The sequence below is a fragment of the Lagopus leucura genome, unplaced genomic scaffold, assembly GCF_019238085.1.
Source record: "Lagopus leucura isolate 7727_CA_CO unplaced genomic scaffold, USGS_WTPT01 Super-Scaffold_100014, whole genome shotgun sequence".
In the NCBI taxonomy this organism is placed as follows: Eukaryota; Metazoa; Chordata; class Aves; order Galliformes; family Phasianidae; genus Lagopus; species Lagopus leucura.
The window spans coordinates 16,866,701-16,894,285 of NW_024962268.1; the positions used below are offsets into that span (position 1 = coordinate 16,866,701).

The following is a 27,585-nucleotide window of genomic DNA, read 5'->3' on the forward strand; positions in this document are numbered from 1 at the left end:
CAAACTTCTGCAGCTTACATTCCTAGGGCATCTGTTTGTAGAGCTTGTCATCCTTCCAGTTTCTAAAACTCAGTCAGGTGCAACATCAAGAAAGCTATTTCAGTTTGTGTTCAAATTTGTATGTGAAATTTCTGTTTTATGTTTTTCTTTCAGTAGCAATTGTAGTTCTCTCTAGAGTGAGAATCACAGAGCCTAACCCCCCTGTGCACAAACAAAACTCTCCAGCAGGTGTTCTGATTTCATTCTTTACACACAAAACAATAACCTCTTCTTACAGATGATTTTGCACGTGAATGGCTTCCATGTTTTATGTAGCTAGTTTGTCTAAGGGAAACCGTCATGGAGAACTTTAATGACTTTAGACTTCAGGATTGGGAAATCATCTACATCTACTGATGACAGATAAAAATGTTCATTACAAATTAAAAAACCTTTACTACAACAGGTTCTTAACCAAAGACTCCCTAGTCTTTTCCCAGAGTACTCATGGTTACACTATGCCAGAGCCCTGTGCATGGTTGCAGAGATGCAGATGCTCAACTGTGAAGTAAATGTCATGTGGCACAGCTCAGGAAAGTATTCACATCCGTATCCTTTCTAAATGCCACTATAATTGCTGAAACATAGTGCATATTCTCTAACTGATACTGGAAAATCTGGGTTGGAAAGTCCCACCATTAATTAAATGAAAAGAATATATAAATATGTAAATTAAAAGCTCCATGAGAGCACTTATATATACATACTTTTTTTTTTTTTTTTCCCAAGCAAATCTAGTGTTTCAAAACATCTGAAATAAACTGCAATGACATTTTTCTTGTTTACCTCCATGTATCTGTTTTTTCTCTTAGGATACGTTGATATTGGATTAATTCCAAAAGGTGCAAGGGGTATCAGAGTCACAGAAGTTGCAGAAGCAGGCAATTTCCTTGCTGTGCGAAGTAAAGATCCAGAAAAATATTACCTGAATGGAGGTTTTATCATCCAGTGGAATGGTGAATACAAAGTAGCAGGAACAATATTTCAGTATGACAGGACAGGTGATCTAGAAAATCTGACAGCTCCGGGACCCACCAATGAATCAATATGGATTCAGGTAAGTAGCAGATCTCTAGCAGAGCCCATTGGGTTTGGGTAGCAGCTGAATGTATGAAGACTTCAAAACAGAGGCTGGAAAAATATGTGTATTTTTATATAGACTGCTCTACTAGCATCCTATGTTTAAAAAATCATTTGAACTATTTTGGAAAGAAACATGTTGCTTGAGAAAGCAGTTAATTGTACCTGAGTATATGTATATCTTGTGTCATATGTATGTCTTGATTATGGTCATGGGAGAGGATCCGTGTAGTGGGTATTCGGTTGTCACCTCCAGGAATCAAATCCAATGAAACCATTTAGAAGGAAGAGGAGAAGTTCATTGCCTCAGTAGTTTATCCCTTGAAGATTCTCTCACCTCTCTCCTATCAGTCAAATGGTGATACTCACAAGTGGCTCTACTTGGAATTTTTCTTCTTCGTCTGGAAATGGTGAAAAATAATAATAATCTGAATAAAACCTCTAGTTTTCTGACCTACTGGACATTTTTTAACAGTTGTTATATATGGGTAGGGTAATTACCATTTATAATGGTAGGTAGTAGCTCTTAATCAGTGCCACATTTTCCAGAGCCTTGAATGGACTTTGCATTATCTCATGGTCAATAGGTACCAATTTTGTTGGCCCAGTTACACATGAGCTTTCAAAACTGCATGACAAACGGTTGTGTCTTAAAAAGAAACGTCTGCCATTGTCAGCAAACAAATGAAAGGTTTGCCAGTCTGTATTTCTGAATGGGTAGTGGGCTCCAAAATAGATTGCTTGTAAACCTGCTGGTTTTGCTGTTTTTTGTTTGGTTTTGGGTTTTTTTTGTTTTGTTTTCTTGTTGTTTTTTTTTTTTTTTTTTTTTTTTTTTTGCTGTCATACTTCAAAAGCTTTGGGCTAGAAGGTTATAGTAATGATAAATGATTAAGTGAGCTGTACTGTTTTTCCAGCTACTTTTTCAAGAGACTAACCCTGGGATCAAGTATGAATATACTGTTCGTAAAGAAGAAAATCATGAGAATGAGATTGGAGAGCCAGAGTATTTTTGGCAGTATGGAGAGTGGACAGCCTGCACTGTTACTTGTGGAAGAGGTAATTCCATATTTTCTTTTTCTATTATTGTCTTTGTTACTTTCCTTAAAATGATCTAGACCATTTCTGTCATTTCTTTTTCTTTAAGAGGTAAGGTTCTTACATGCATTTGGCTAGAGAGCTTGTATGTAAGAATGTATTTTAGATAAATAAGATACCAATATCTTAAAATAAGATAAAAATAAGATATTTAAAATAAGATAACAAACCTATTTAAGATGAGAAACTATTTGTAGCACCTGCCCTGAATTCTTAGTGTCTATGAGCATTTCAGTACCTGCCCTGAAATTCTCAGTGTCCATGAGCCAAACTGGAAAATCAAGATTTCTTTTCCCTCACACTTTCAGAATTATCTGTAATAATCTTACTTCACAGAGGTACTGATTTGTAACCTTTTGTTTCTCTGTGTAGGTGTTCTAAACTCAGGTATGTTAAATACAAAAACTACCCTTCATTTCTGTTCAAAAAACAAAAAATACTTTCGTGTGTTTCTCGGTAAATATTTCAGTCGATTTTGAAACTTGTGTATCTTTGCCTCTCTCAGTACAATGGAACAATTCCATTTGTATTGTAGTTCTTTGTGGTGCATTAAGCTGGACAATTGTGTAGAATGACAACCATGAAATGCTAACAACAGGTCTAGAAAACTGCCTTTGGTAAGAGAAAATGCTAGCAGAAAAACTTTCTTTTAAGGTGTAGGACAGTACATTAAACTACATCAGTACACTGTTGATGTTATAGCCGTTGGATAACTGATGTGAAATAGATTTTTTATCTTTCTAATGCCTGGGTTTTGCTTGGAGTATGTGATCATTGCTGGTTTCTTCTTTTTTTTTTCTCAAAAATAAAGACAAATTTCCTAACAAATCCAGTTGGTGGTATGACAAAATAATGATTATACTAGTAACGGTTTTTAAATCCTTCCTGTTGTGAAGGACACTGAAAGAATGTGTTTTTCAAGGATTTGGGGAAAAAAAGGTATTGAATAGCTTTAATTCTAGAAGATGAAAAGAAGAATTTCAGGAGATCTTCATAAATAACCCCATCCCAAAAACTTTCCTATATTAATACGTTTATGTGTGTATAAATATGTATTGATGTTTGCTTTTAAGTGCAAACTTCTATGTATATATATAGGGTTTTGTTTTGTTTTTGAGAAAAGAGCTTCTCACCACAGAACACCATGGGCTTTCTTGTTAGCAAAATAAAGCTTTTTCTTTAGGTACTTAAAACAAATGCTTTGCTTAATGGCATGCTGCATGTTTTAGCTCTTTTATGTACTTGTGGTTGATGTTTAATCTAACAATTGTCATGATAACAAAAAGAGGGAGGAAAAGTGAAATTAGACTGATTATTATGTTTTTATTCAACATCTGCTTCACTTTTCCCAGAAGTGTTTCCTACTAAGTAAATTATAATCTGGTATACTACCTTCTGGCTAAAGAATTGTGTGATTTGGCTTTGATTTCTAACTTATTTCTAACTTGATTATTTAAACAGAAGACTGCAGGATATGTTTTTTTTTTTTTTTTTTTTTTTTTTTTCAGTTTTTATTTAATAAGTGGCTTTCCCCTTTACCATCTTTGGCTTCTTAATAAATACTTCTTGAGCTTATGGGCCTGTTCTTTGCATAGGTAGAAATGAAACATTTCACAAAGCACTGTGAACTTCTTCATATGACTCTGCAGGGATACTGTGAGGTACATCACAGTATGAAAGCATGGAAACTTACTCCATTCTCTGTATTCATTGATGGACAAGATAAAAGGAATAAACAAATCTTTTGCTCTCTTTCACCTTAGATACATACACTTCTAAAAATTACAAAACAGACTTCAGGGAAGGTGTAATCTGCTAGGGAGTGATGAAGTCAGGGTATTGTCACTTACTTACTCCCTACCCAAAGGAAAAGGGAAGGCTTATCATAGAGCTTAAATTCATTGCTTGAACAAGAGGAAATACACAGAATCACAAGATTTGGAAGAGATTGAGGCCAGGTATAGGTATATGCATAGGTAGATAACCAGCCAGCTCTTTAGTATCTCCATAGAAGGAGACTCCACAGCCTCTCTGGGCAGCCTGTTCCAGTGCTCCATCACCCTTATTGTAAACAAGTTCTTCCTCATGTTAGTATGGAACTTCCTACGTACAAGTTTTAGGCCATTAATCCTTGTCCTACCACTGTGCACCACCAAGAAGAGCCTGGCCTCATCCGTTTGCCTCCCATCTTTCTTTAGATATTTATAAACATTTATCAGATGCTCTGTCCATCTTCTTTTCCCGAGGCTGAAGAGATTGAGATTTCTCAGCCTGTCTTCATATGGGAGATGCTCCTAATCCTTAACCATCTTTATGGCCACCTGCTGGACTTTTTTTATGAGATCCTTATCTTTTTTGAGCTAGGGAAACAGAGTTCAGATATTACAGTCTATTTGCATTTCTCTGCAGGTACTCTATGCTTAATTTGACTGTGCTCCAGCCTGAATTTGGACCAGTCATGCTGTTGGTAGAGTCTCTGAGCTAGTTGTGGCCCTACTAGGCTCCACATGAGTTTGAGCTCTGCTTATCTAGATGTAACCCTGCACATTAACAACAAAACTTGGAGCTCAGCTGCGCAGCCACAGAGGAAAGAGTATTTGGAAAATGTTAATGGTCCATCAGCAAAGAAGTTGGTAAACTCTGAAGTCTTGCCTCATTTAGCAAGGAATGGACATGGTAGTAAATGTTTACGTAGAACCAGAAATTCTCACAGTTGCACATTATTGTATTTGTTCCTCTTGAGTTCAGCTTGAAACCAAGTGGCAAAAATAAAGGCAGGACTTAATGTTCCCAGTGTTGCTGCATTAATCAGCATATTTCCCTGACTTCTGCAGAACTTCCCCTTAGGTTTAAATAATGAGATTGATTTTATCTGAATGTACAGGCTGTTTAGAACCAGAACTTAGTGCCATTGGCAGTAACAAACCTGCTGTGCCAAATCTCAAGCATTAAAATATTTTCTTAAGGCTTCTAACGTAAAGTGTATTGAAGTAGGCAAGAAGATAATCTTCATATCAATACAGTGCATGACAACTCTACTGAAGACAAACCTTTAGTGGGGGTCAAGGAGATTAAAAGAAAAAAGTTGCATTTGTTTAGACTAAATGTGATAATGAAATAACCTTGAAGTACTTTTTCATTCATCATTTGGTGAATACCAAATATTGAACTAGTTGCTTTTCAGGTTCAAAGGGGAGGGGGGCCAAGAAAACTGAACTACTGAAAACTGACTGACATAGCCAGTGAGAGAAATTGATTCTTACCTAGAGATTTTTTTTTTTCCTGGCAAACCTGGACCTGCCTAAAGATTCATTGTAGGCCACACATTAAGATTGGTCAATAGGACAGTGATAAATCCAAGAGCTCTTCGGCCTTTTGTAGCCACAGAGATCAGGACAATGAAATCACACTTTCCATAGCCAAGAGAGGAAAACACAATTAGAGAGTGGCAAATGGGACAACATACACAGGAGCAGACTGGTCCAGGAAAGCCTCTTGTATCTAGAAGAAAAAAACCACAGTTTTACATCCTTCTCTAAGGGAAATTTCCAATGATGCATAATGTATTCGTAGAATTAAGCTTTACCTTCACAGAATAACCTTAGGTCAACTCCTTAGAGGCGTTCACCTATATTTCTCACCTTAAGGTTGTGCCACATATATTTCTGTGCCCTGGCCCATGTGCTTCTCCAACTCCACTGCAGCTGTGATAAAGAAGTAGTACATGTGCTTATGTTTTCCATCATCTCCTTCACATGCTTATATGTCTTGTAGTCTCAAAGAGCGAGTTCATCTGGCTTGTCAACAACATAGTCATTTAGCAGAGAATAATGTTGTCTGAAAAATCAATGTTTTCTGTAGCAAAGATAGCTGATGCTGTTTGCAGGGAAGATGAGAATACATGACAATATCTGATATCTATATGTAGTGTAGAAAATAGTTCGGTAATTTCATTTCATGACAAACTCTTGTGGCCATCATTTACAGTAAAAATCATGAGCTTTGCTCAGTCCATGCTGCAGATTCTTTTGCTTTGTATAGAATTGCATTGCTGTCAGGATCTGTTCATTACAGAAGGCATCCTGCAGACTGTTGCACAATCAAAGTTGAGTTGCACACAGCAACCCTCTGACAGTGGGCTGTCCCTCCAGAGGCTGCTGTCCAGCCAGATAGCATATGAAGACTTTAAGCTTCTTTTATAGGACAGTTAATTTAAATGCCTCACTAACTGTTTTTCTAGAATGACTACCCACTGTTGTTTCCTAAAATAATGGTCAAAACAGGACCTGCCCTTCATGAACCCATGCTGGCTAGGCCTGATCCCCCGGTCACCCTGCACATGCCGCATGATCTCCCTCAAGACGATCTGCTCCATAACCTTCCCTGGCACCGAGGTCAGGCTGACAGGCCTGTAGTTCCCCGGATCCTCCTTACGACCTTTCTTATAAATGGGAGTCACATTGGCAAGCCTCCAGTCTTCTGGGACCTCACCAGTCAACAAGGAGCGCTGACAGATGATGGAAAGCGGCTCGGCTATCACCTCCGCCAGTTCCCTCAGCACTCTCGGGTGGATCTCATCTGGCCCCATCGACTTGTGACAGTCCAGCTGGAGCAGTAGGTCTCTGACTGTTTCTTTCAGAATCACAGGGGGGTTAGTGTGCTCCCCGGCCGAGATTACCAGGTCAGAGAGAGGGGTATCCTGAGGATAACTGGTCTGACTTTTAAAGACAGACGTAAAGAAGGCATTCAGAACCTCCGCCTTTTCCTTATCCTCAGTGGTCACATTCCCAGCCTCATCCAGCAAAGAGTGGAACCTCGAAGTGGAACCTACTGAAAACCTCGAGTACTGTGTCCAGTTTTGGGCCCCTCACTGCAAGAAAGATATTGAGGCCCTGGAACGTGTTCAAAGAAGGGCAACAAAGCTGGTGAGGGGTCTGGAACACAGGCCATATGAGGAGAGGCTGAAGGAGCTGGGAATGTTCAGCCTGGAGAAGAGGAGGCTCAGGGGAGACCTTATTGCTCTCTATAACTTCCTGAAGGGAGGTTGTAGTGAGCTGGGGGTCGGCCTCTTCTCTCGTGTCATTAGTGATAGGACCAGGGGGAATGGTTTCAAGCTACGGCAGGGGAGATTCAGGCTGGACATGAGGAAGTATTACTTTTCAGAAAGGGTGGTCAGGCACTGGAATGGACTGCCCAGGGAGGTGGTGGAATCACCGAGCCTGGGGGTGTTCAAGGAAAGACTGGATGTTGCGTTGAGGGACATGGTTTAGTAGGAGCTATTGGGAATAGGTGAACGGTTGGACTGGGTGATCTTTTAGGTCTTTTCCAACCTTAGTGATTCTATGATTCTATGATTCTATGATTCTAAAAGAAACTATAAGCAAAATCTCCTTGTCCTTTTTGAAATACTGGAGTTATGTTTTGTAGGACTAGTTTTGAGTGGCGTGGAATGTAATAAGAAGCAAAAAAATACAGCACAGCTGCAACTAAGGGAGAATATTAGGCAACTTCAAAATCTACTTCTCAATAGATAACACCAGTGATTGGCAAAGTTTCAAAGCTTTTCAGAAGGACTTAACTGTGAGATTTGTTTAGGGGTTAATTGCTTTGTGCCCTCTAAATCCTTCACAACTGCTATCAGGTCTATTTTGAAAAATTACCTCCAGGTGTTCCTGAACTGAAATGTACTACTAAACTTGCAGTACTGAGATTGAGAAAACAATAGCCACAGTGTTTTACTTCATGATTATGGGTCTAAGTTTTATAATGCCAAGAATGTGAAGGCAGTTTATTGTACTGCATATGTGATCTGTGCATGCATGTGATATAATTTGTTCATTCAAGTACCAAAGTGAAGTCCGTGGACTATTTGATTTGTTGCACAACAGTGAAAATTCCATGTTCACACAAATGGCTCTTACTATGCTCTTTTGTTTGCACACTTTGTACATATGCTTCTGGAATGCAGGAGTTCAGTTTTGTCATTCACAGCTTTGAACACGCCCAAACTCAAAGCTGGCCTTTCACAGAATGGGTTGGGTTGGAAGGAACCTTAAAGATCATCTCGTTCCAACTTTTTTGCCACAGCTGTTCTTCTAACAAGTGTCTACTCTTTTTTTAAAAACCCTTCAAACCCAACTGTTTTTTCAGTGGATACCATTTTTGCCTGGGGAAAATTTTTACCTCCCATCTAAAAAGTTCAGTATTAGGGCTGAAGCTTCTTGGAGTGGTAGAAGTGCTTTCTGAGTTGAGTAAGTGAAATTAAGATGTGTGAAAATATTTGGTAGAGCAGAGTTGAAAGTAGTTTTCTATGCCAGTTTTTGTCCTTGTTGTTGTTGTAATTTCCATGGAAATAAATAGGTGTCATTATTTTTAGAGGGACCCATGTATCTTTACAGTGCTTTCTAGTTCAACTTGCTCAAGATTAAAAAAAAGTTAAGAAAAATCAACTGCCTACGGATATCTATTGTATTCCGTCTAATCATAGAAGTGGTAATAATGTTTTTAGAGTGACATAGAAAATCAAAGATGACTTGAATATTCAATAGAATAATGAGGTTTAGGAAGCATAAAATGTCATTTTAGGCAAATGCAAGCTAGTTTATGTACCATTTGCCAGTCCAACTTTCTTTTTCTATCTCATTTTCCAGACCAGCTGAAAACCTTGAAATAACGTAATAAAACTGCACACAATGTTCCTTTCTTTCCATGGCTTTATTGAAGCACCACTGTATTTTTAAGATGACAGCTTCTAAGAAAATGTGTGTGCATCTATACAAGCATATAAATTCTTTTCAACTTTGTAACTGAATTGTATATCGTCCTGATGGGAAAGAAAAATGCATGTATGGCTTCTTTAAATATATGTACTCATCCTTGAATTTACCAGATTTTGAAACTACAATATAAATTCATGTAACTTCCATACTAAAAATTTTGTTTGTGTGACTTAAGTTTCTTGATGCCAGTGATCAACAAATGTTTTATGAGAATGTACAGCCTCAAAGCAGTATTTCTGGTAAGGTTTATAGCTGTTTTGAAGTTAACTACAGCAGCTGAAATGACATTAAAATTTATTGGAGCAAAAGAGGAGTTCTCTTGCTTAATTTGCATTTGTAGCAGCATCATATCATGATTTTGAAAGGGTCAGAGTTGTATTTCTGTGAACTCCATTGTTTACAACTAGTGTGAAGGCAGCTTACTATTCCACTTACGTTTTTCGTAGCATAAAACAGGACTTTGATCCCTGAGACTTTGGTCCCTGCACTGGACCAAACGGCTTTCTGTTTATTGAAGTCCCCAAAAAAAGAGGAGAGCCATGTGCAACCACACTGCAGGCAAGATGGCCGTGCTGCCGTGTAGCTGCTGCCATGTCACATACTCTAAAGCTTGAATGCCTCAGCAAAAAGAATGTTAGCAGAAGCATAGGGCTGCAGTCCCTCTAATCCTCTCTTCTAGATGAAACCAGTTCTCATTCTAAACTAATGCTGTTGAGATAGATGGCTTTAGAGGTCCCTTCCGACTGAACTATTCTATTCTAAAATCAACTCTTATCTATGAATGGTGGAAACTCAATGTATTGAGTTGCTGCATAGATTTAGTCATGTCTGAAGGCTGCACCACTTTTTTAAGTATCATATACCTGAAATGTTAGGGTGCTATCCATAGAAACTAAGGGTTTCTGTCTGTTTCTATGAAATAACCCTGATATGCATGGAAGACTTCTCTTCTTGTTTTGAAGGCTTTTTTCAGTGTTGTCTGACCATAACCTTCCCCTTCGTATCTACACACCATGCTCAGTTTTTCTAAGAAGAATTACCTCTGATAATAGCTTTGGATTTCTTACTATTAGATTTAGTAGTCTGTTTTTTTTTTCCTGTGTTTATTTATGTATGTGAATTGTTTAATTTTGGAGAGAAATGTGTTTTTGAATGCTGCAAAGTTGCTTAAGGCAAGCCAGCCATAATGCTAGTGTGAAATTCTAGGATGTATGCTTTAATTGTCTTATAAGGGAACATTGCATAGAGGATCAGAAGAAAATACTGCATAGAGGAATATTTTCATGGTTTTTCAAGCAGCATTGTATCTGAGTTTCTCTTCTTTTCTTCTGGATAGACTCCCATGCTGATTACTGGGAGATGTGAGAAAAGGAAAAGCTTAGTTCTTAAATACATCACAAAATACATAACATTTACCTCTGACGTGTAGTAATAGTGCTACTAAGCCCATTTCTTCCCAGCAGAGGGATGAAACTCACAGAAATATTACCTTAACATCTGCATATAAATTGCTATGAATAAATGGCACAGTTAACACAGTGAGCAAACATGATTTCTTCAATCATGTTTATCCCAGACATTTGTCTGGATTTGCAGCACAGGACCAACATCAAATTATTGCAGAACTCCTCTGGTGCATGCTTTTCTTTAGGTTTGCACTGGGATAATGCAGTATTTTGCTTCTGGTTTCTTTCTCTTCGATGAGCAGGAGTTTGTGTGACTGAAACTGCTAAAAAATATCCTAAGCTGTACATATGGAATCTCTCTCCATGATAGTGATTTGCCTCTTATCTGCTGTGCATCAGTTATCTAGAAAACAGATTTTCTCCTTTGTATTATGATGTTGTTGTTTTAGGTCCAGATTTGAATCATTTTTAAAACTTTTAAAAAGCAGAACTGAGCATTAGCAATCATAGGGTTAACAGAGGTGAAACGTTCTGGTTTGTTTTCTGTGTAATTGCCTGTTCCAAGAGAACAAAGTAAAGAACAGTAATAATCCACATGCTGTGAATAGCCTCCTGCTGCCTTGTTGTCTCTGCTCTGTGAGAAATCCAAAAAAAACATTCACAGCTCTTTAAATTCAACTGATTTCAGGGGTGTAAGAATCTTTCTGAGAGTGACAATTCACTGAGATAAGTTCCTTCTAGTATGTACCTTTAGCTAACTGATTCACTGGAGCTCTGCATAACTCCCTTTTAGCTTGACTGAAAGACACATGTACCTGATTTAGCTCAGTCGTCAGCAGAACTGACTTCTACTCCTGAAAACATCTCACAGCTCTTTCTGTATTCTGGGATGTGGTGTGTAGACAGTGTCCTCCTCATGCTGGAGGGCTTCTGCAGTTTGTCCCTGGCCTACAGGGATTACTCTTCCAATTTTGTCTCTTACAGGGGTGCGTCGCCAGATTGCCCACTGCATGCGGAAGGGAGGTGGAGTGATCAAGAACTCCTTCTGTGACCCAGCCACACAGCCAAATGGACGACAGAAGAAGTGCTACGAAAAGGATTGTCCACCAAGGTACCATTACTTTGAAGGCCCTTGTAATCTTAAATAAGAGTCATTCAAAAGAATATATTGGTTCTAATACCAGATCAGTGTGGCATCTACAGCCTACCGTAAAGACAGCTTCCAAGCGTTCTAGAGCAGAGGTGTCAGAAACCCAGTAGTGGTCAAATTAAGAGTGAACTAATTAACCACAGTAAACATTTTGATAGTAGCCTGTGGCTGAAAAGAAGGCACAGATTTGCTAGAAGGCATCAGTGATGCAGAGTACATGTGTACTCTGCATTTTTTGCTATAGTCAGTATTTATTTTAGTTTTTTTTCTTTATGTACTGACATGTCCTACATTTGTCTTTTACTGTCTTTGGAAATCCTTTATCATGATGTCCACAATGGTATAGGATCATAGAATGGCTTGAGTTGGAAGAGATCTGAAACCAACCAGTTCCAACCTCCCTAAAAGGAGTTGTCCTAGTCTGTACATGTATCTGGGATTGTCCCAACCCAAATGCAATATCTTGCACTTAGTCTTGTTGAACCTCACTAGGTTTCTGTGGCACACTGCTTAAGTTTGTCCAGGTCCCTTTGCATAACATATACAATTGTTATACAAGTCTTTACCTAGTAATTCCAGTTAACTCAGGATCAAAGTCATTGCAGTTATTCCCTTAAAGTATTTTATGCTGTATTTGTCAGCAGCAATTTTCATGAAGCTTTACTGTAGCAAACTGTGTTGGTTTTATTAATCATTTCCAAATATCTTCACAAGATTGTGTGATATTTCCTTTGGGAATTACATCTTTCCAGATACAACCTCAATAAATGACTTTTAAAAGTATGAACCACGAACATCTCATAATTCTCCATAGATTGCAAGGAAATACGAATAGACAATAGATCAAACTTAGCAACTAGTTGACCACGTGAGAGCCAAACCTACCTGTTAGTGTGAGTGTGGATGCTTTGTATTTATAACATGTATACACTTGATATTTATTCCAAAATTTCAAATGAGCTCAAGTTACCCCATTCGTTCAAAGCAGTTGCATTATTGAGGGACCTTCATGAAGGTGGGAGAGGAGAATTTTTCCAGCATTACACAGATTATGGAATTATACTGCATGTGAAGTAGGCAGAAAAGCTCTTGTTCATTGCCCATCTGAATCATGTTTCTCAAACTTATCATGCTCTGCAGACAAAAGGGCCAGTTACATTTCTGAGCACTGCAAAATATGGACAATTATGCTAACTTCAGTGCAGAAAACCTATATAATGTATACTTCTAGATCTACTTATTTATTTTTATCTTAACAGAAGTATGACTATAATAGTTTGATTAAGGAACTCCTGGATCACGCCCCTATTCTGATTTTCAGCAGACCTATGCCTGCATGCTTAAAGAAGAGCAGGCAAAGCAAGCATAAATCATCTCTCTTTCTAATATGCTTCCAGTTTCCAAATGCATTTAACTCAAGGCATTTCTAGAGAAATATATCTCCACAGTAATATCTTAGACTGGCACTGCAACCCTGTAAAACTTCATTCTTGCACAACTTCCTTGGCAAGAAGTTCCACAGTTTTAATGCCTACTCATTTTAATAGTTGGACTTTATGATCTTGGAAGCCTTTTCCAACCAAAATGATTTTGTTCTATGAATCTGTGATTTTATTTATTTTGAATCTGGTTTTCACTGGCTTCTGTTGGTGGTTACTTACTCTTTCACTGGAAGAGCTGACAGGAGAGAGTGGGTTTTTATTCACCCTTCTCAGGCCATTCACTCAGTAGATCTGGTCTCTGATCCAGGCTGTAGTCCCAGCATGGGGTTTAACTGGTATTTACTTCTTCATGACATACATGCCATCTTAACCCAGGCAGATGAGTTATACATCTCTGTCTGAAAAGCAAGAAGGCTCTCAAGGTAGTTCAGTTAGGTGGTTCCAAAGAAAACCTGAATGGTAGAGAATGATGTGACCGTCCTGCGCAGTACAATATAGCATAACTGAGAATTCAGGTGAAGCTACTACAGAACAAGGTGGCTAAATTATGTGCTAGAGGTGAGGACAGTGTAACTGAACATGGCATGGCTGGGAACTTTTGTTAGTGCTGTAGCCACAGGACTGGAACTGCTAGATGATACCATTGCTTCCCAAGAGCAAATCAGTATCTTTGTGGGAACATTCCATGTGATACAACAAGGATGTTCTCTTGCACAATGCTGCTCTAACCTGTGATAGATATCTTATTGATAATACACATGCTGCTGTGTCACTAGCTACTAGACCCTAACTCAACATCAGATAATGTATCAAATAGTATCTACAGGCAAAGAATAACATTATAGTAATGCTTGTAACTCGCACAGACCAGATTTTATCTTATTAATTCTTTTCAGGAAGTTAATTATAAACTATTTAAATGACAGGCTTCTGTAAAATCCAAGTCTTAATGTGATTATTGTTTTGTTTTGTTTTTTTGTTTTGTTTTGTTTTTCCCCCACTTCCTACTAAAAGAATCTGGAACAATGCAAGTATTTTAAATATTGCAATAAGTATGTGCCACGTATTGGGTAAGAACAAAATAAAGATGGCTGAACAGTTGAGAGTTAAAAACAGCTGCTCATGTGAAACTTCAGTGATTCTGCCTAGCAGGAGTGACTGTGTGTTTTCCACAATGTGCTACGGAATATGTTTTCCTGCCACACAATTCTTTGGTAGGCAGGGATTTTGCTCCACAGGTATTCATGATAAAAATTGACAGACAGTACTTGGAGAGAGAGATTCTAACTTCTCAAGCTCTGAATAGAATGTTTTCTCCCACCATGAAGATAATTGCCTTAAGACCATTTAACTTGACGACATGTATGAGAAGAGGAAAGGTAAATAGATTTTGATGAAGTATTTGGGATCTCCTGCAGGGTCCAGATTTATCTGTTGTTACTGTATTGTCCTCTTTCAGAACAGTTAAGCAACACAATAAGAACAAAACATCCTGTTCTTATTATTATAAACAGACCAAAAATCAGTGCCCTGTTAGTATCTGCTGTGCCTGGTGTTCTACAAAACATATAGTGCAAGAAGTGTCTTTCTTTAAGTTTGACTGAATATTCGACCCTATAGGCATGAAGATAGCAAACATAGATTACAAAGTCTCAACAAGACTTATAACCTTATTCAGTAAGCATCATCTGTGCATAGACAGAAAAAGCTGTTGGGCTCTGCTTTAACTATTACAGACTCAAGTTCCTCTTATGTGCATATCCTTCATTTTTTGGGTGCATTGTCAGGTGCTTCTTGTTGGACTGTGGAAAAGCTTGAGTGCTTCCAGCTGCAACTGAAAGTCAACCGAAGTTGCATTTTCACTATACAGTGGATACTCTGTAGTTTGAGAGCCCCAGAAAAATTTGTTCCCACTCAGATTAGTTCTCTAAATCTTACAGTTTGTTAGTTAACAGTCTTTCTGTGCTGTGCCATGCATGCCGATGGTGATAAAACAGTCCTGTTGCTTTGTGGGGACAAGGAGACGCATTTTTAAGAACTTCCCAGTTGCTGTAATGGTGAATGCCATGGGAAATGGCATTCAGAGGTAGGGACAAGGGGTAGATAAAGCCCATCAGGTTTCAGTTTCTGCCAATTCATCTCAGATTCTCTTCACAATCAGCACAGCTATATATGGTTTTCTTCCCCACATCCTTTTCTATGCCAAGCATCTTTTAATGTGATTTTTAAAAAAATCCTTCTTTATAACATGCCTAAAGCTAAGTCTGTCTGGGAGTGCCCTTCATTGTCCAACTCAAAGCTGGAAAGTCTGTCAGCATGGCCATCTCAATTTAGAAGTTGTTTATGTGGGCACTGCGTCAGTTCTACATGTTCAACAGTTGTCTCCAATTTCAGTCATGTCTCTGCAATGTGGAGACAGTAGAAGCTCCTACAGGACTGGTGTCTTGTCACTTGGGTGCTACTACTCCGTGGCCCAGGACTTGCTTTGAGTTATCCTGTAACAGAACAGATGAGTGGATGTTAATGTTCCACCCTCCTTAATTTGCCTTTCTTCCACATCCGCTGAAACTCTGAAGTTCAGAAGTCCTCATGATAGGGTGTTTATGACGTATGTATATGAAGTAGAATCAAAGTAAGAATTATACACCCCTGAGAACTCCACTTACTGATGAGAATAAGCTTTCAGTAAAAAAAAATAAATGTTGGGATAGTGTGTAGTGAAAATTATCTCATCAGTACAGTCTATTACCCGTGTTGAATGAGGAAATACTCAATAGAAAAAGTTACATGACTAAATGTAGATGAAGATTGGCATGAAGGTGGAATAAGATAGTCTTGATTCTGGATTTTATTAGCTTCAGAAAACTTTTTTAATTTCATGACTTATTTAGAAAAATGTTTCATGTGCATTAGCTTGTTACCAGTGCACGACTGCTACTTGTCAAGGTAGATTTTGTAGCGAAGTGATAATTCATTATTTAGAGTTCAGTACTCAAACCTGCAAACTGCTGGCCTCTTACTCAGAGCCATGTGAAAATTATGGAGGGAGCCAACTCTGTAACTAGAAATATCTGATCTGGTGCCATTAAAATTAATGGGGCAATTTGCATACTTGAGATTGCATTTTTGGAGGCACTATTTACAAGACACCTAAGATGATAAAGAGAATTGGAAGGAAGATGCAAGAGATGAAAACAGCCCTGAAATTACTTGGTTCAGGTTACAATAACATATTTTTATCTCCTTTATTGCCACATTCATCTGAGGTGTACTTGTTTTTTTCTTTTTAACTGATTATTTTTCCTTGGTTATTTGCAGAAGCCCAAAATAGAAAGAGGCACTCTAAAAAAAGGCAAGAGACTAGGATAAATAACGTGCTCTTTTTATTATAGCAGTATCCAGAGGGCTCACACAGGTTTATGGCAGTGGGCTATCATTCCATAGCATTTTGGAAAACAATCTGTGCTTCAGAGGGCTCACAGTGTAATTTAAAAGGAAACGAAATATGTTTTCATAACTGAAGAGAAGAAGGAAGGTGTAGGCTCCCCAGAGTAAACTAGAAGATTGCAAAAGAGAGCTGTGTGCTTGGCTTGATTGCTCTGAGTCCTTATATTTTTTTTCTTAATGATTATGCTTATCACTGCCTTCCAAATCAGTGACGTTTGTTTGTTTGTTTATTTTGCAATTGAAGAATAAATTTATCAAGGAAAATGGAAACTATGGAGGAAGGGGAGAAAAGGGCTTGTTGGCAAACAAAAGAAGCCAGAAATGCATTGAGATTGGAAATTGTGACTGAGCCAGATGAATGCTACAAACAGTTAATAAACCTGCTGTGGAACTGCGATGTTTTCATTAGTATGGAATTAGTTTGCTCAAAGTTCATTTAGCTAAAAAAGAAAAAAAAAAGTGCAGAATTGTAATGTTGGTTTTAATTCAAAAACAATTTTTTCTAGACAGAAAGTCATTTTCTAAGTACATACATTATGTTTTTTGGTGTTTTTTGCTTTGGTTGGTTTGGTGGTTTTTTTTTTGTTGTGCGTGTAAAGCTTTGTCATCATGACCTGCTTTAAAACTCAGGAACAAGAAGCAATAGTACCTTGGAGCATTTTTTGACTTAGGAGTTCACAACTGGGCTGGATTTCTTATACTGCAGCTTGGAGCTATTTTCTTGCCTATGGTAAACTAAACCAAATTACTTGGAAAACATTGCACTAGAGAAAACATTTATCTTTCACTTAGTGAAGGATTGTACAGTTTGCTCTGGAAGACCATCTGTGATCAGGAGAGGCAAATATAAGGGGCTGATTTTTCCATTTTGAAGGAACAAAGTACAAATTCTAATTAGTTAATTCTTTCTGTATTAAGGTAACAATAAGCAGATATTAATATAAAAAAGATTGCTGAGCTGCCCAGCAGTTACTGGAATCTGGGTGTGAAAGGCTATCCTTAATACACTAGTGATGGGTTATTGTTGCAATGTTTCTTACATTTCTGTTTGTCAGATGGTGGGCAGGTGAATGGCAGAAATGTTCAACAACATGTGGCCCGACAGGACAGAAGAAGCGAACTGTACTTTGCATCCAAACAGTGGGATCTGATGAGCAGGCATTGGCTGTCACAGAATGCCAGCACCTGCTTAAACCAAAGACCCATTTGTCATGCAACAGAGATGTCTTGTGCCCATCCGACTGGACAGTGAGCAACTGGACTGAGGTAAGTTTGTGTCAGCTGTGACATTAAAAGTTTGCTTTTTTATTTTTTCTGGTTTTTTTTTTGCTTGAGCTTTTTTTTTATTTTCTTTTTTTCTGAAGTGATCTATCATACTTAACAAAAAAAGACCAATGAGCATTTTTGCTGTGATAATTCAGTATATTGTGCAGCTAATTCACTGGCAGCTGATGACCTGCAGAATGTGAGGTCATCAAATTAATGACTGCAATATAGTAAAATTGTTTAAATATACTGGAACTTATTCTGCAATATAAGTTACTATTAATATGGAATACTCATTTGTCGTGCTTTTTCGTAATTAATCCATGGAGAGATCTCATGCTTCTTAGCATTCTTCAGATTATAGTGTTGGTATCTGCAGGTGCTTCACACCTAAGCTTTCCATTGAAGTTGATGAGAGTTATGGGACCACGGGATATTGAGCAGTCTGCTTCTCCATGAAAACTAAAAATGCACAGGGACACTTCGTAGGGGGGAGAAGTAGGTTTTCAATCGTGTAAAATTTTTAAATTGCTTTACTCTAATCAGTTCTGTTACATTGAAATTTGCTTATAGCTCACCTCACAACCGTGCAATATTGTCACATACACTCAGCTAAAGTTGATCTGATAATAAAAAAAAATACATGCTCAACAAATCTTTTCCCCTTTAGGTGTCCATAAAATTAAAAATCACTGTATTTTTGCAAACTTTCAAGAATTCTTTTTAAAAAATTTTTCCTTTTCCTAATTTGATTTCCTTTTTTTTTTTTCTTTTTTTTTTTCTTTTTTTTTTTTTTAAGGAACTAACAAATGAGCTTGATAGTAGATACAGATAATGAACTGGTTGAATTTTGTGACAGTACTAATACAATTTATACTGCTCACAAGCCATCATCACTAAATGTTGATTGTTTTGTAAATTGGGTGGCCATCATTTTTTAACTACCTGTGGAACAAAAATACACTTGTGAGTATATGGCCTACTTATACAGAATGGCAATTTACTTACAAAAATATCATGCTGCTATTGAATACAGCAGTTGCTCACTTGTCATTGGTTTTTATTTGCATGTTTCTAACAAAAATAAATTTCTTCACTTCAATAAATTGGAGTGAGAGCATAGGTCAGACTTTCTCCAGCAGAAATGGTAGCAATGTCCAGATATTAGTAAATGGAAAAAAAACCTTAGGTGATAGATGTGTGAAAGAGAAAACTTCCTTTTTCTCCTAGTTTATCTGGTTGTTAAAAGACCATTCTATACATTAGAAAATGAAAATACCTAATTGGGCAGATAATGAAGATGAAGTGTTACAGATATTCTGAAATCTCTTTTGTACTACATCTGTAATCTAAAGCAGAAGCTTTCAAAGCTAATTCTAGGGGAGATAATTTTTCCCCAAGAAGTTAGCGAGGTTAGATATTCCTTCTAATTCACAAATGCTAATCCAAGTCAGCCACATGGCACAGTCTGACAAGCTGTGTTGCATTTCTGTGGAAGCTGCTACCAAATGCCAGCAGTTACTGTCTTTCTTAGTAAGCAAAGCACATTACTACCAAAGTCAGTAACTTCAGAGGTGAAATTGCAGTTGATACAAACTTGCATAGTTCTAAGTACAGTAAATACACTATTTTGCCAGAAATGCAAGGAGGAGGACAGACAGAGTAACTAATTAACCTTCCTGCTCTGAGGTTACTGTGCTAATGCTGCAGACCTGATGTTATTTTAGAGGCATTAGCAACACGGGAAGCACCAGGAACATCAATTCATGTGTGTTCTACTGCACCCTGAGAAGGATTGTGTGTCTCAAGGGTTTTAAAGTGCTAGCAATAGGAGTGTTTGTGTTGAGTATCTATTTTAAACCAGCTAAATGAGTTGGTAGGGTTCCCTCAGATCTTAAGGGGACATCCTTCACCAGGTTATATGTAACATCTCCAGCAAACAAGTCAATCAGCCTTATATCCTCAAACACCTGCTAAACTAACCCACTGTTGTACCTAACATAACATCATAACAGGACATAACATCAGAGGAAAAACTGGGTATCCTTAGCTTCTAGCATCCTTTGTATATGAAAGTGCTCCCATTTAGATAAAAGACACATGGGTTAGAAGTCCATAATTTAGAAGGGAAATGCTTGCAATCCTGGCAGCAAGTGCACTAAAACTGAATGAAAGATCCATTTTGCAAGGTTAACAAGGATCTATGAGCTATCATCAAAGCAAGTCTTTGGCATTGTGAACAGCCAGTAGTAAGCAATATATATTTTAATAATATTTTAATGACAGCTTTCAAGTCTATTTTTTATACTTTCAATTGTACAGATATTGGCTAAACAATTTTTGTGATTGTTTCACTGCAGAAATCAGATTCTGACATATTACTTCCATATTTTGTCTTTATCATGTAGTCTTTTATCAGTGATGTTTACTCAAGTTGACATTTACTCTTCCAAGAACTTTAAAAATGCTCCATGATAGAAGAAAATCACAGAATGGGATGCTTGTTCCATAGGGGAAAAAAAAGTTTTTCACTATTGATAAAGATCCTTCTTTACTTAAACTGCTGCAATTGGACACTTATTTTTATTGACATGTGCAGCAGAATGATGAATTACATTCATTCTTCTTCTTTTGCAGTGCACAGTTACTTGTGGTGGTGGGATAAGGACTCGCAGTGTCACCTGTGCCAAAAATAATCACGAGCCATGTGATAGTTCCAAAAGACCAAACTCTAAAGCCCTGTGTGGTCTCCAGCAATGTCCTTCTGCTAGAAGATTCTTGATACCCCCACAGGTACCTAGAAGAGGAAAGATCATAATCCGAAAAACTATGAATCCCAAGTGGAGCCCACCTCGCAGAATACCCATTCCTGTTCCAAGCCCAAGGTTCCATGCAACAACAAGAATTCCCAAGCCTGAAACTGTAACTCCCTCGCCTACATCCTCTGGTTTAGATAAAATCCCACAAAAAGAAGAAACCACCAACGTAACATTACAAAATAAGTTTGCTGGATCAAGTGATATTTACAATTATCCTGTTTTTTCTACTGAAAATAGTTTTCATCAAAATACTACTTCATGGCCTTTTCCTAGTAGCTTAAGTACTGAAATTATAAAGCATGCTGAAAAGGTTTCTAAAAGTGAGACAGTTTCTACTGTAGGGGATGAGTTGCAAAACAGTGAAGACACTCCTGTCTCTTCTTTTACAAATAGTCCAGAAATAACTTCCAGCTATGATTACTTAACTGAAGAATCTGATGATGTTGATGGGTCAACAGAAGGCAGTGAGAAACCAACTGATTTCCTTCATAGCACAGAACACAATCTGGAAATCAGAACCAGGAGCACAATGCTAGATACCAACTCTCCCGTCCTTCAAAATGGGGATGTGACTTCTCATCTCCCCCCCTTATCTCATCCCCAAGAACCTTCTATGCCCTTTCCTGATGGTAGAGCAGCACAAGGATTGACAACAGCAAGCACTATCAGTCTGCAAGTTGATGTGCCCATCAGAGAAGTAACTACCCAAGAAGCATCTGTTACAGTAGTGCCCACCACATTTGGTAAAGTATGGAGAGGACGAGCTGACAGCAGAACAGAAATGAAGCTCCCTGACATCGTAACCTCCAGCACGCAATTGTTAGTAAACAAGCATGCTCTCAAGAACCACATGGAAACATCTGAGAGGATTGTGATGAGTGTCACAGAAAGTAGCCTCCTAACAATATCCAACAGTTTGCGTGGTGATGCCTACTGGATAGTAGGGAACTGGAGTGAGGTATGTTACTTTTAGTTCATAAACAGTGAAAAGTGTGTCAGTTCTCTGAACCACTGCTGGGGAAATAAATTTTTAATTTTAAAAATTTAATTTTAAAAAAATTTAAAAAAAATGATTTTTTAATTTAAAAATTTTAATTTAAAAAAATTAAATTTTTATCCGACATGAGTATCATAAATTCAAATTAAAAACTTTTTATAACAAAAAATGGGTAACAGAACTTAGGATATGTGATGTTAGAATGCTTAAATGAAACATATTTGTCTGTATGGATTCTGCACAGCTCTGTGCAGCTTTTCCAGGAACATGACATTTAGTTTGACAACAGCCTTGAGACCTCAAGAGCTCTGCTTGAGAGCACAGGAAAAGGATAGGCTGTAAGATGAATCCTAGAGACACCCAATAAATGTGCTCGAAATAATTACAGAATCACAGAATCACAGAATTGTAGGGGTTGGAAGGGACCTCCAGAGATCATCGAGTCCAACCCCCCTGCCAAAGCAGGTTCCCTACAGCAGGTCGCACAGGTCGGCATCCAGGCAGGTCTGGAACATCTCCAGAGAAGGAGACTCCACCACCTCCCTGGGCAGCCTGTTCCAGTGCTCCGTCACCTCACTGTAAAGAAGTTCTTGCACACATTTGTGCGGAACTTCCTATGCTGCAGTTTCCTTTTCCCTTGTCCTGTCTCCACTCACCACTGAAAAGAGTCCGGCCTCGCCATTCTGCCTTCCACACCTCAGATATTTACAAACCTATTAAATAATCCAAGTTAGCTCTACATGTGCTACTGTATTGTAACTATAACGTATATACATTATTTCTATCTAAGTTGTATTTCCTAACTTATCTACATTACCCTTATAACGTACTAAGCTAGCTTTGTTTCTAAATAAAGCACATATGTATCATGATTAATAAACATATCTTTAGTTGGCTATTAACAGATTTATGTGATGCGTTCCTATCTCATACCACTATCAATATTTGTATTCACCTTTAAGCAAATACCTTCTAACTCAGAGCAGCATTTGGCCTGGTAAAACCAGTTTGAATATACAAAGTTAAGATGAGAATGTTTGTCTATATTTAAACCAGTATGTTCATGGAGAGAAGTTGCACTGTTCTTTGAAGTTTAGGTAATTGTAAACTGGAACTGGGTTGTAGCAGCAGTAAAGAGGAAGTGTTTTGTCTGGTTCACATTGAAGTTAAAGTTGTTGGGCCTGTGGTTGGGTCATTACTGTACCTTTGGATATAGTAGCTGATAATTACAGTGTTAAGTATGTCTTGAATGGAGAAAGTATCAGTTTTTATCTGCGTTAGTGGCTGTGCTTAAAGGAGGTTGAAGCGAAATAAGTTTTAGCATCCTGTAGTACTTAGGAAAGCTCTGTCATTCTGAGTAAAAAAAGAAATACGGTTCACAGAAAACTGGAAACTCTTTTGAAGTGTAACACAACTGAAAGGTTCAGACTTGTAGACTTGTTCTGAAAGGTGTCAGCTTGTCCCAGATCTTAGCTTTTTAGGTACAAAAGCTTTTAAAAGAGTAACTTTGTGAGTGTCACCCTCCTGTGTGCAAAACAGATCCACTGGAGAACTGAGCTTCCCAGTCTGGATATTTCTGATCATTACTGAGGGGTTATAATACCTGAGTAAGTTACATTTTCTCTGAAGGAGCAATATAAGTTGTTACGTTTTTTATGGCTTCTCAAAAGTGTTCACAATCTTTCATACCTTCCTTTACAAATACCCAGCACTATGCTTTTTTACAAGTTTCTGTGCAGTTACTTTGCTATATTCTGGGACAGTAGTTACTCTGAGGTCAGAGCTGATAAAGGGGCAACCATAGCAAGAAGTCTATTTACATTTTACATTTTTAATTCAGAACTGGAAACCTCCTTGAACTGAGCATAGAATCATAGAATGGTTTCAGTTGGAATGGACTTTAAAAACCATCAAATTTCAATCCAGCTGCACAAAGCCCCATCTAGAACACTTCCAAGAATAAGATATGCACAACTTCTCTATGCAGCCTGTTCCAGAACCTCACTACATTCACAATGAGGACTTTCTATCTAAGCTAAATCTTTTTCTTTGGATGGTTGTTTTGTCTTGTTTTGTTTAGGCTGTTTCTAATCACTGCATTCCCTGATAGCCCCTCTCCAGCTTTCATGTAGGCCTTTTTTCAATGATGGAAGGCTGCTATAATGTTTCTCCAGGTCTTTTTCTTCTCCAGGCTGAACAGCCCCACCTCTCTCAGCCACTCTTCACAGGAGAGGTTCTCCAGCCCTTTAATTATCCATATTGCCCTCCTCTGGTCCTGCTCCAAGAGCTGCTGTGCTGATGGGCCCCAGGCCTGGATACAGTACTCCAGATGGAGCCTTGTAGAGTGGTGTCTCATGAGAATCCACATGGAGAGGGAACAGTCATCTCCCTCACTTGGTCACAATTATTTTGATGCATTCCAGGATACAGTTGGGTTTCTGGATTGTCAGGATACACTAACAGCTCATATTCAGCTTTCCATCCACTGATACCCCTAAGTTTTTCTCTACAGAACTGCTCTCAATCCACTAATTGCCTGGTTTATATTCTTGTTTGAGATTACTCTGACCTGAGCGCAGGACCATGCACTTGGCATGGTTGAATTTCATGAGGTTTGCATGGGCCCATCTCTTATGCCTGTTCAGGTCCCTCTGTATGGCTACACTTGGTGCTGCATCCAATTCCATTGTCCACGCAGCTAACAAAGACATAAAATAACGGCAATGCCTGTTCTGTCCCCTCTTCACTGGTCTCCGCCCTGAGCTGTTGCTGCAACTCATTGAGTGCAACCTTCCAACCAGTTCCTTATCTACCAAGTGTTCCATCTTTCAAATCAGTGTCTCTCCAAATGTCTCCCCAACCAAGGGTGTTTTGCAGGACAGTGTCAAATGCTTGTCCTAAGTCCAGATAGGTGGATTCTTCCCCCATCTACCAATGCTGTCACCATGTCTCAAAAGACCACCGAGTTTGTCAGCAGAATTTATCCTTAGTGAAGCTTTGTTGTCTGTTCCGCTCTCTGTTTTCTGTGTGCTTTAGCATAGTTCCTTGGAGGTTCTGTTCCATGATCTTGCCAGAAGCAGACATGAAACTGAGTGACCTGTCATTTTTCAGTTCTTCCTTTTTCTGTTTTTAATAATAAGTGCTAATATTACCCCTTTTCCAGTCAGTGGGATCTTCACCCAACTGTGATGCATAGTGGCTTGGTAACTTAATCTGCTGGTTCCCTCAAGACTCTCAGATGCATCTCATCAGGAATTCCCATGGACTTGTGCACACTTGGGTTTCTTATGGGTTCTTTTTGTCTTGCCTGGTTGTGTTAATTGAAGAGGGATTTTCTGGTTTGCATATAAAATATATGGTTCAGTTAATGTATATAAGTAACACAACATCTTAAAAAAAAATTGAAATATAGAAAAAAAAATAGCAAAAACATGAAACTAGTGGGTTGGACATGTATGCCTTAGATGGTCTCACAGCTTGTCTTCTTTTACAGTGGGCAGTTCTTCATTCTCCGAGTCCTTGCCTTTGGATTCTGTGACTTGGGTAGTATGGAAGGGGACTTGTTGGTAAAAACAGAGGCAAAAACTGTGTAACTCTGCCTTCTCCCATGTTCCTCCACTATGTCTCATTGATGATGGAAGAGGTTCTTAAAAGGTCTGTTTGCTCTCTGGCCTACCTGGAATGTTGCAAATTCATAGAGAAACACATGGCTAAAAAGATCAGCAAGAGATGAGTCAGTGTGTCCATAGCAGTGGAGTTATAGCCCAGGTAGACCAGGAAGATCCTGTTGATGCCCTCTGTCTGATGCAGCCTGTGGATCAGTCTCTTCCTCTGTCAGGTTGGCGATTCACAGAACGTCAGAATGGCAGAGGTTGGAAGGAACTTCTGGAGATAATCTAGTTCAAACCCTGCTAAAGCAAGTTCCCCGGTGTACATTGCACAGAAAAGAATCCAGGACGGTATTGCATGTCTCCAGAGAAGGATACTCTACAACCTCTCAGGGCAGCCTGTTCCTACGCTCTGTCACCTTCCCAATAAAGAGGTTTGTGTTCCAGTTCATGCCTTCTGCCCCCTGTTGCTGGGAGCTACTGAAAAGAGCTTGGTCCATACACTTCACTCCCCCACTTTAGATATTTTTAAATAGTTGTGAGATCCCTTCTCAGCCTTCTCCACTATGAACAGCACCAGGTCTCTCAGCCTTTCCTCAGAAAGAAGATGTTCCAGACTCCTCATCATTTCTGTGGCCTCTGTTGGACTCTCTCCAGCAGTTCCCTGTCTTTCTTGAACTGGGTGCCCAAACCTGAATACAGTACTCCAGATGTGACCTCACCAGGGCAGAGTAGAGGGGGAAGATCACCTCTCTTGACCTGCTGGCTGCGCTCCTTTTAATGCACTCCAGGATACCATTGGCATTCTTGGCCACAAGGGCATACTGCTGGCTCATGGCCAATCTGTTACTTCCAGGACATCCAGGTCCTGATCTGCAGAGCTCCATTCCAGCAGGTCAGCCCCTAATCTGAACTGGTTCGTGCAGTTACTCCTCCCCAGGTGCAGGATCCTGTGTTTGCTCTTCCTGAATCTCATCAGTTTTCTCTCTACCTAATTCTAAGTCTGTCTGGGTTGCTGAGTGGCAGCAAAGCCTTGTGTTGTGTAACAGACTTCTGGTTGTAGGACATGTACTCTGTGATGTCAGTCTGGAACTTCTCCTTTGCCTTCCTATGGCAAGGTGGGAATGGCGTGAGCTTCCTATATTCAGGCAGTACAAGTGAAGCATTTCATCCTGCACATGCCCAAAGACCTACATTTAAGTCTGCTTGGGTGGAGGACCCTGTAAGAGAGCATCAGTGCAAGGGCTGTGCTACAAAGCCCAGTGCATTCCAAACAGGTATTTAAAGGAGAGATCCAGTGATCCGACTATCACTGATTATCAGTGACTATTCATTGCCCCTGTAAGAATGATTTTCTTTACATTTTACTTAAATTTTCTGTATTGAAAATGAAGATTATTTTTAATATGCAGTGGCCATGGTAGGTCATTGCCTTTTCAACAATGGCTTGGATGTCTGTTTTCTATTCAAGTCCATCCAGTTCTTTTTACACTTTTCTTGTATTTTCTAAGCATGTGGTGATTTTATTTTCTCTCAACTTGCTTTAGTTTCACCATATATATCTTCAACAGTGGTGTTCATTATGGCCCCAGCTGACACCTGGCAAATGAAATGAAATAATTATTACAATGTTATATGACTCTCTCTGTGAACATTAAGATCACATTCGCTTTGTTTTGTTTTCACTTCAATTCATTCCATCTGTTGGCCATTGTAAGCCTTGGATTTCTCAATGCAGTATTTCTCTTCTCAGCTGATGTTCTCAGTTACACACTAACAACTTTTGAATTTCAATTTACTGTTTCATTACAGTTTTTTAGCTCAGCACAATGTTTTTTAACTCAGATTCGGTCTTTCCATGTTCCTGCCAACTCTCCCAACCAAGTGTTGTCTGCACATTTTATGAGTGCATGCTATCATAATTATTCAGTTAGTTAATGAAAATTCTGAAAAGAGCTGGGCTCTGGACAGAGCATTACAAGGCCATATTTGAAATGTCTTTTCATTTTGACTTAAAATCATTGTGGACCACTTTATTACAGTTTTTCAGTTAGCTGTGCACCAGTCCTGTAATAATGTCACTTAAATCATATTTCCATCATTTGCTAAAAGAACAATCATATAAAAAAATGTATCACATCGACTATCTCTTTTACCATTAAACCAGATACCCCATTTTTTCTTGATAGCTCCATGTTGACTGCATTATTACTTTATCATCTTTGCCACTCTATGCCATTTTGGTTTTGATTGTTTCATACTTGCTCTTGTATCTTGTGAAATGAAGTTAGGGTATTTGTTCTTCAGTGCACAGATCTGTCTTTTTCCTTTCCCAAAGATAATTTGAGAAAGATTATTTTGTAATCCTCTGGGGCCCTCTCAGTCCTCCACAATTTTTAAAAAATAATTCTCAACAGTTCTAAGAATATTTGTGAACATTTGAATGAATATTGAGAG

At 38.6% G+C, this 27,585-nt stretch overlaps 1 protein-coding gene across 1 annotated transcript in view; it reads left to right on the forward strand.

Annotated features, from left to right (window-relative positions):
- The window catches only part of ADAMTS12 (ADAM metallopeptidase with thrombospondin type 1 motif 12), a 187,078-nt gene that overhangs the window by 146,713 nt on the left and 12,780 nt on the right, over positions 1-27,585 (forward strand). Inside the window, exons 15-19 of the mRNA XM_042875418.1 lie at positions 852-1,096; positions 2,034-2,175; positions 11,384-11,510; positions 17,494-17,704; positions 20,342-21,481. Coding sequence (XP_042731352.1) covers positions 852-1,096; positions 2,034-2,175; positions 11,384-11,510; positions 17,494-17,704; positions 20,342-21,481 — 1,865 coding nt within the window. The remainder of the gene's footprint in view (positions 1-851; positions 1,097-2,033; positions 2,176-11,383; positions 11,511-17,493; positions 17,705-20,341; positions 21,482-27,585) is intronic.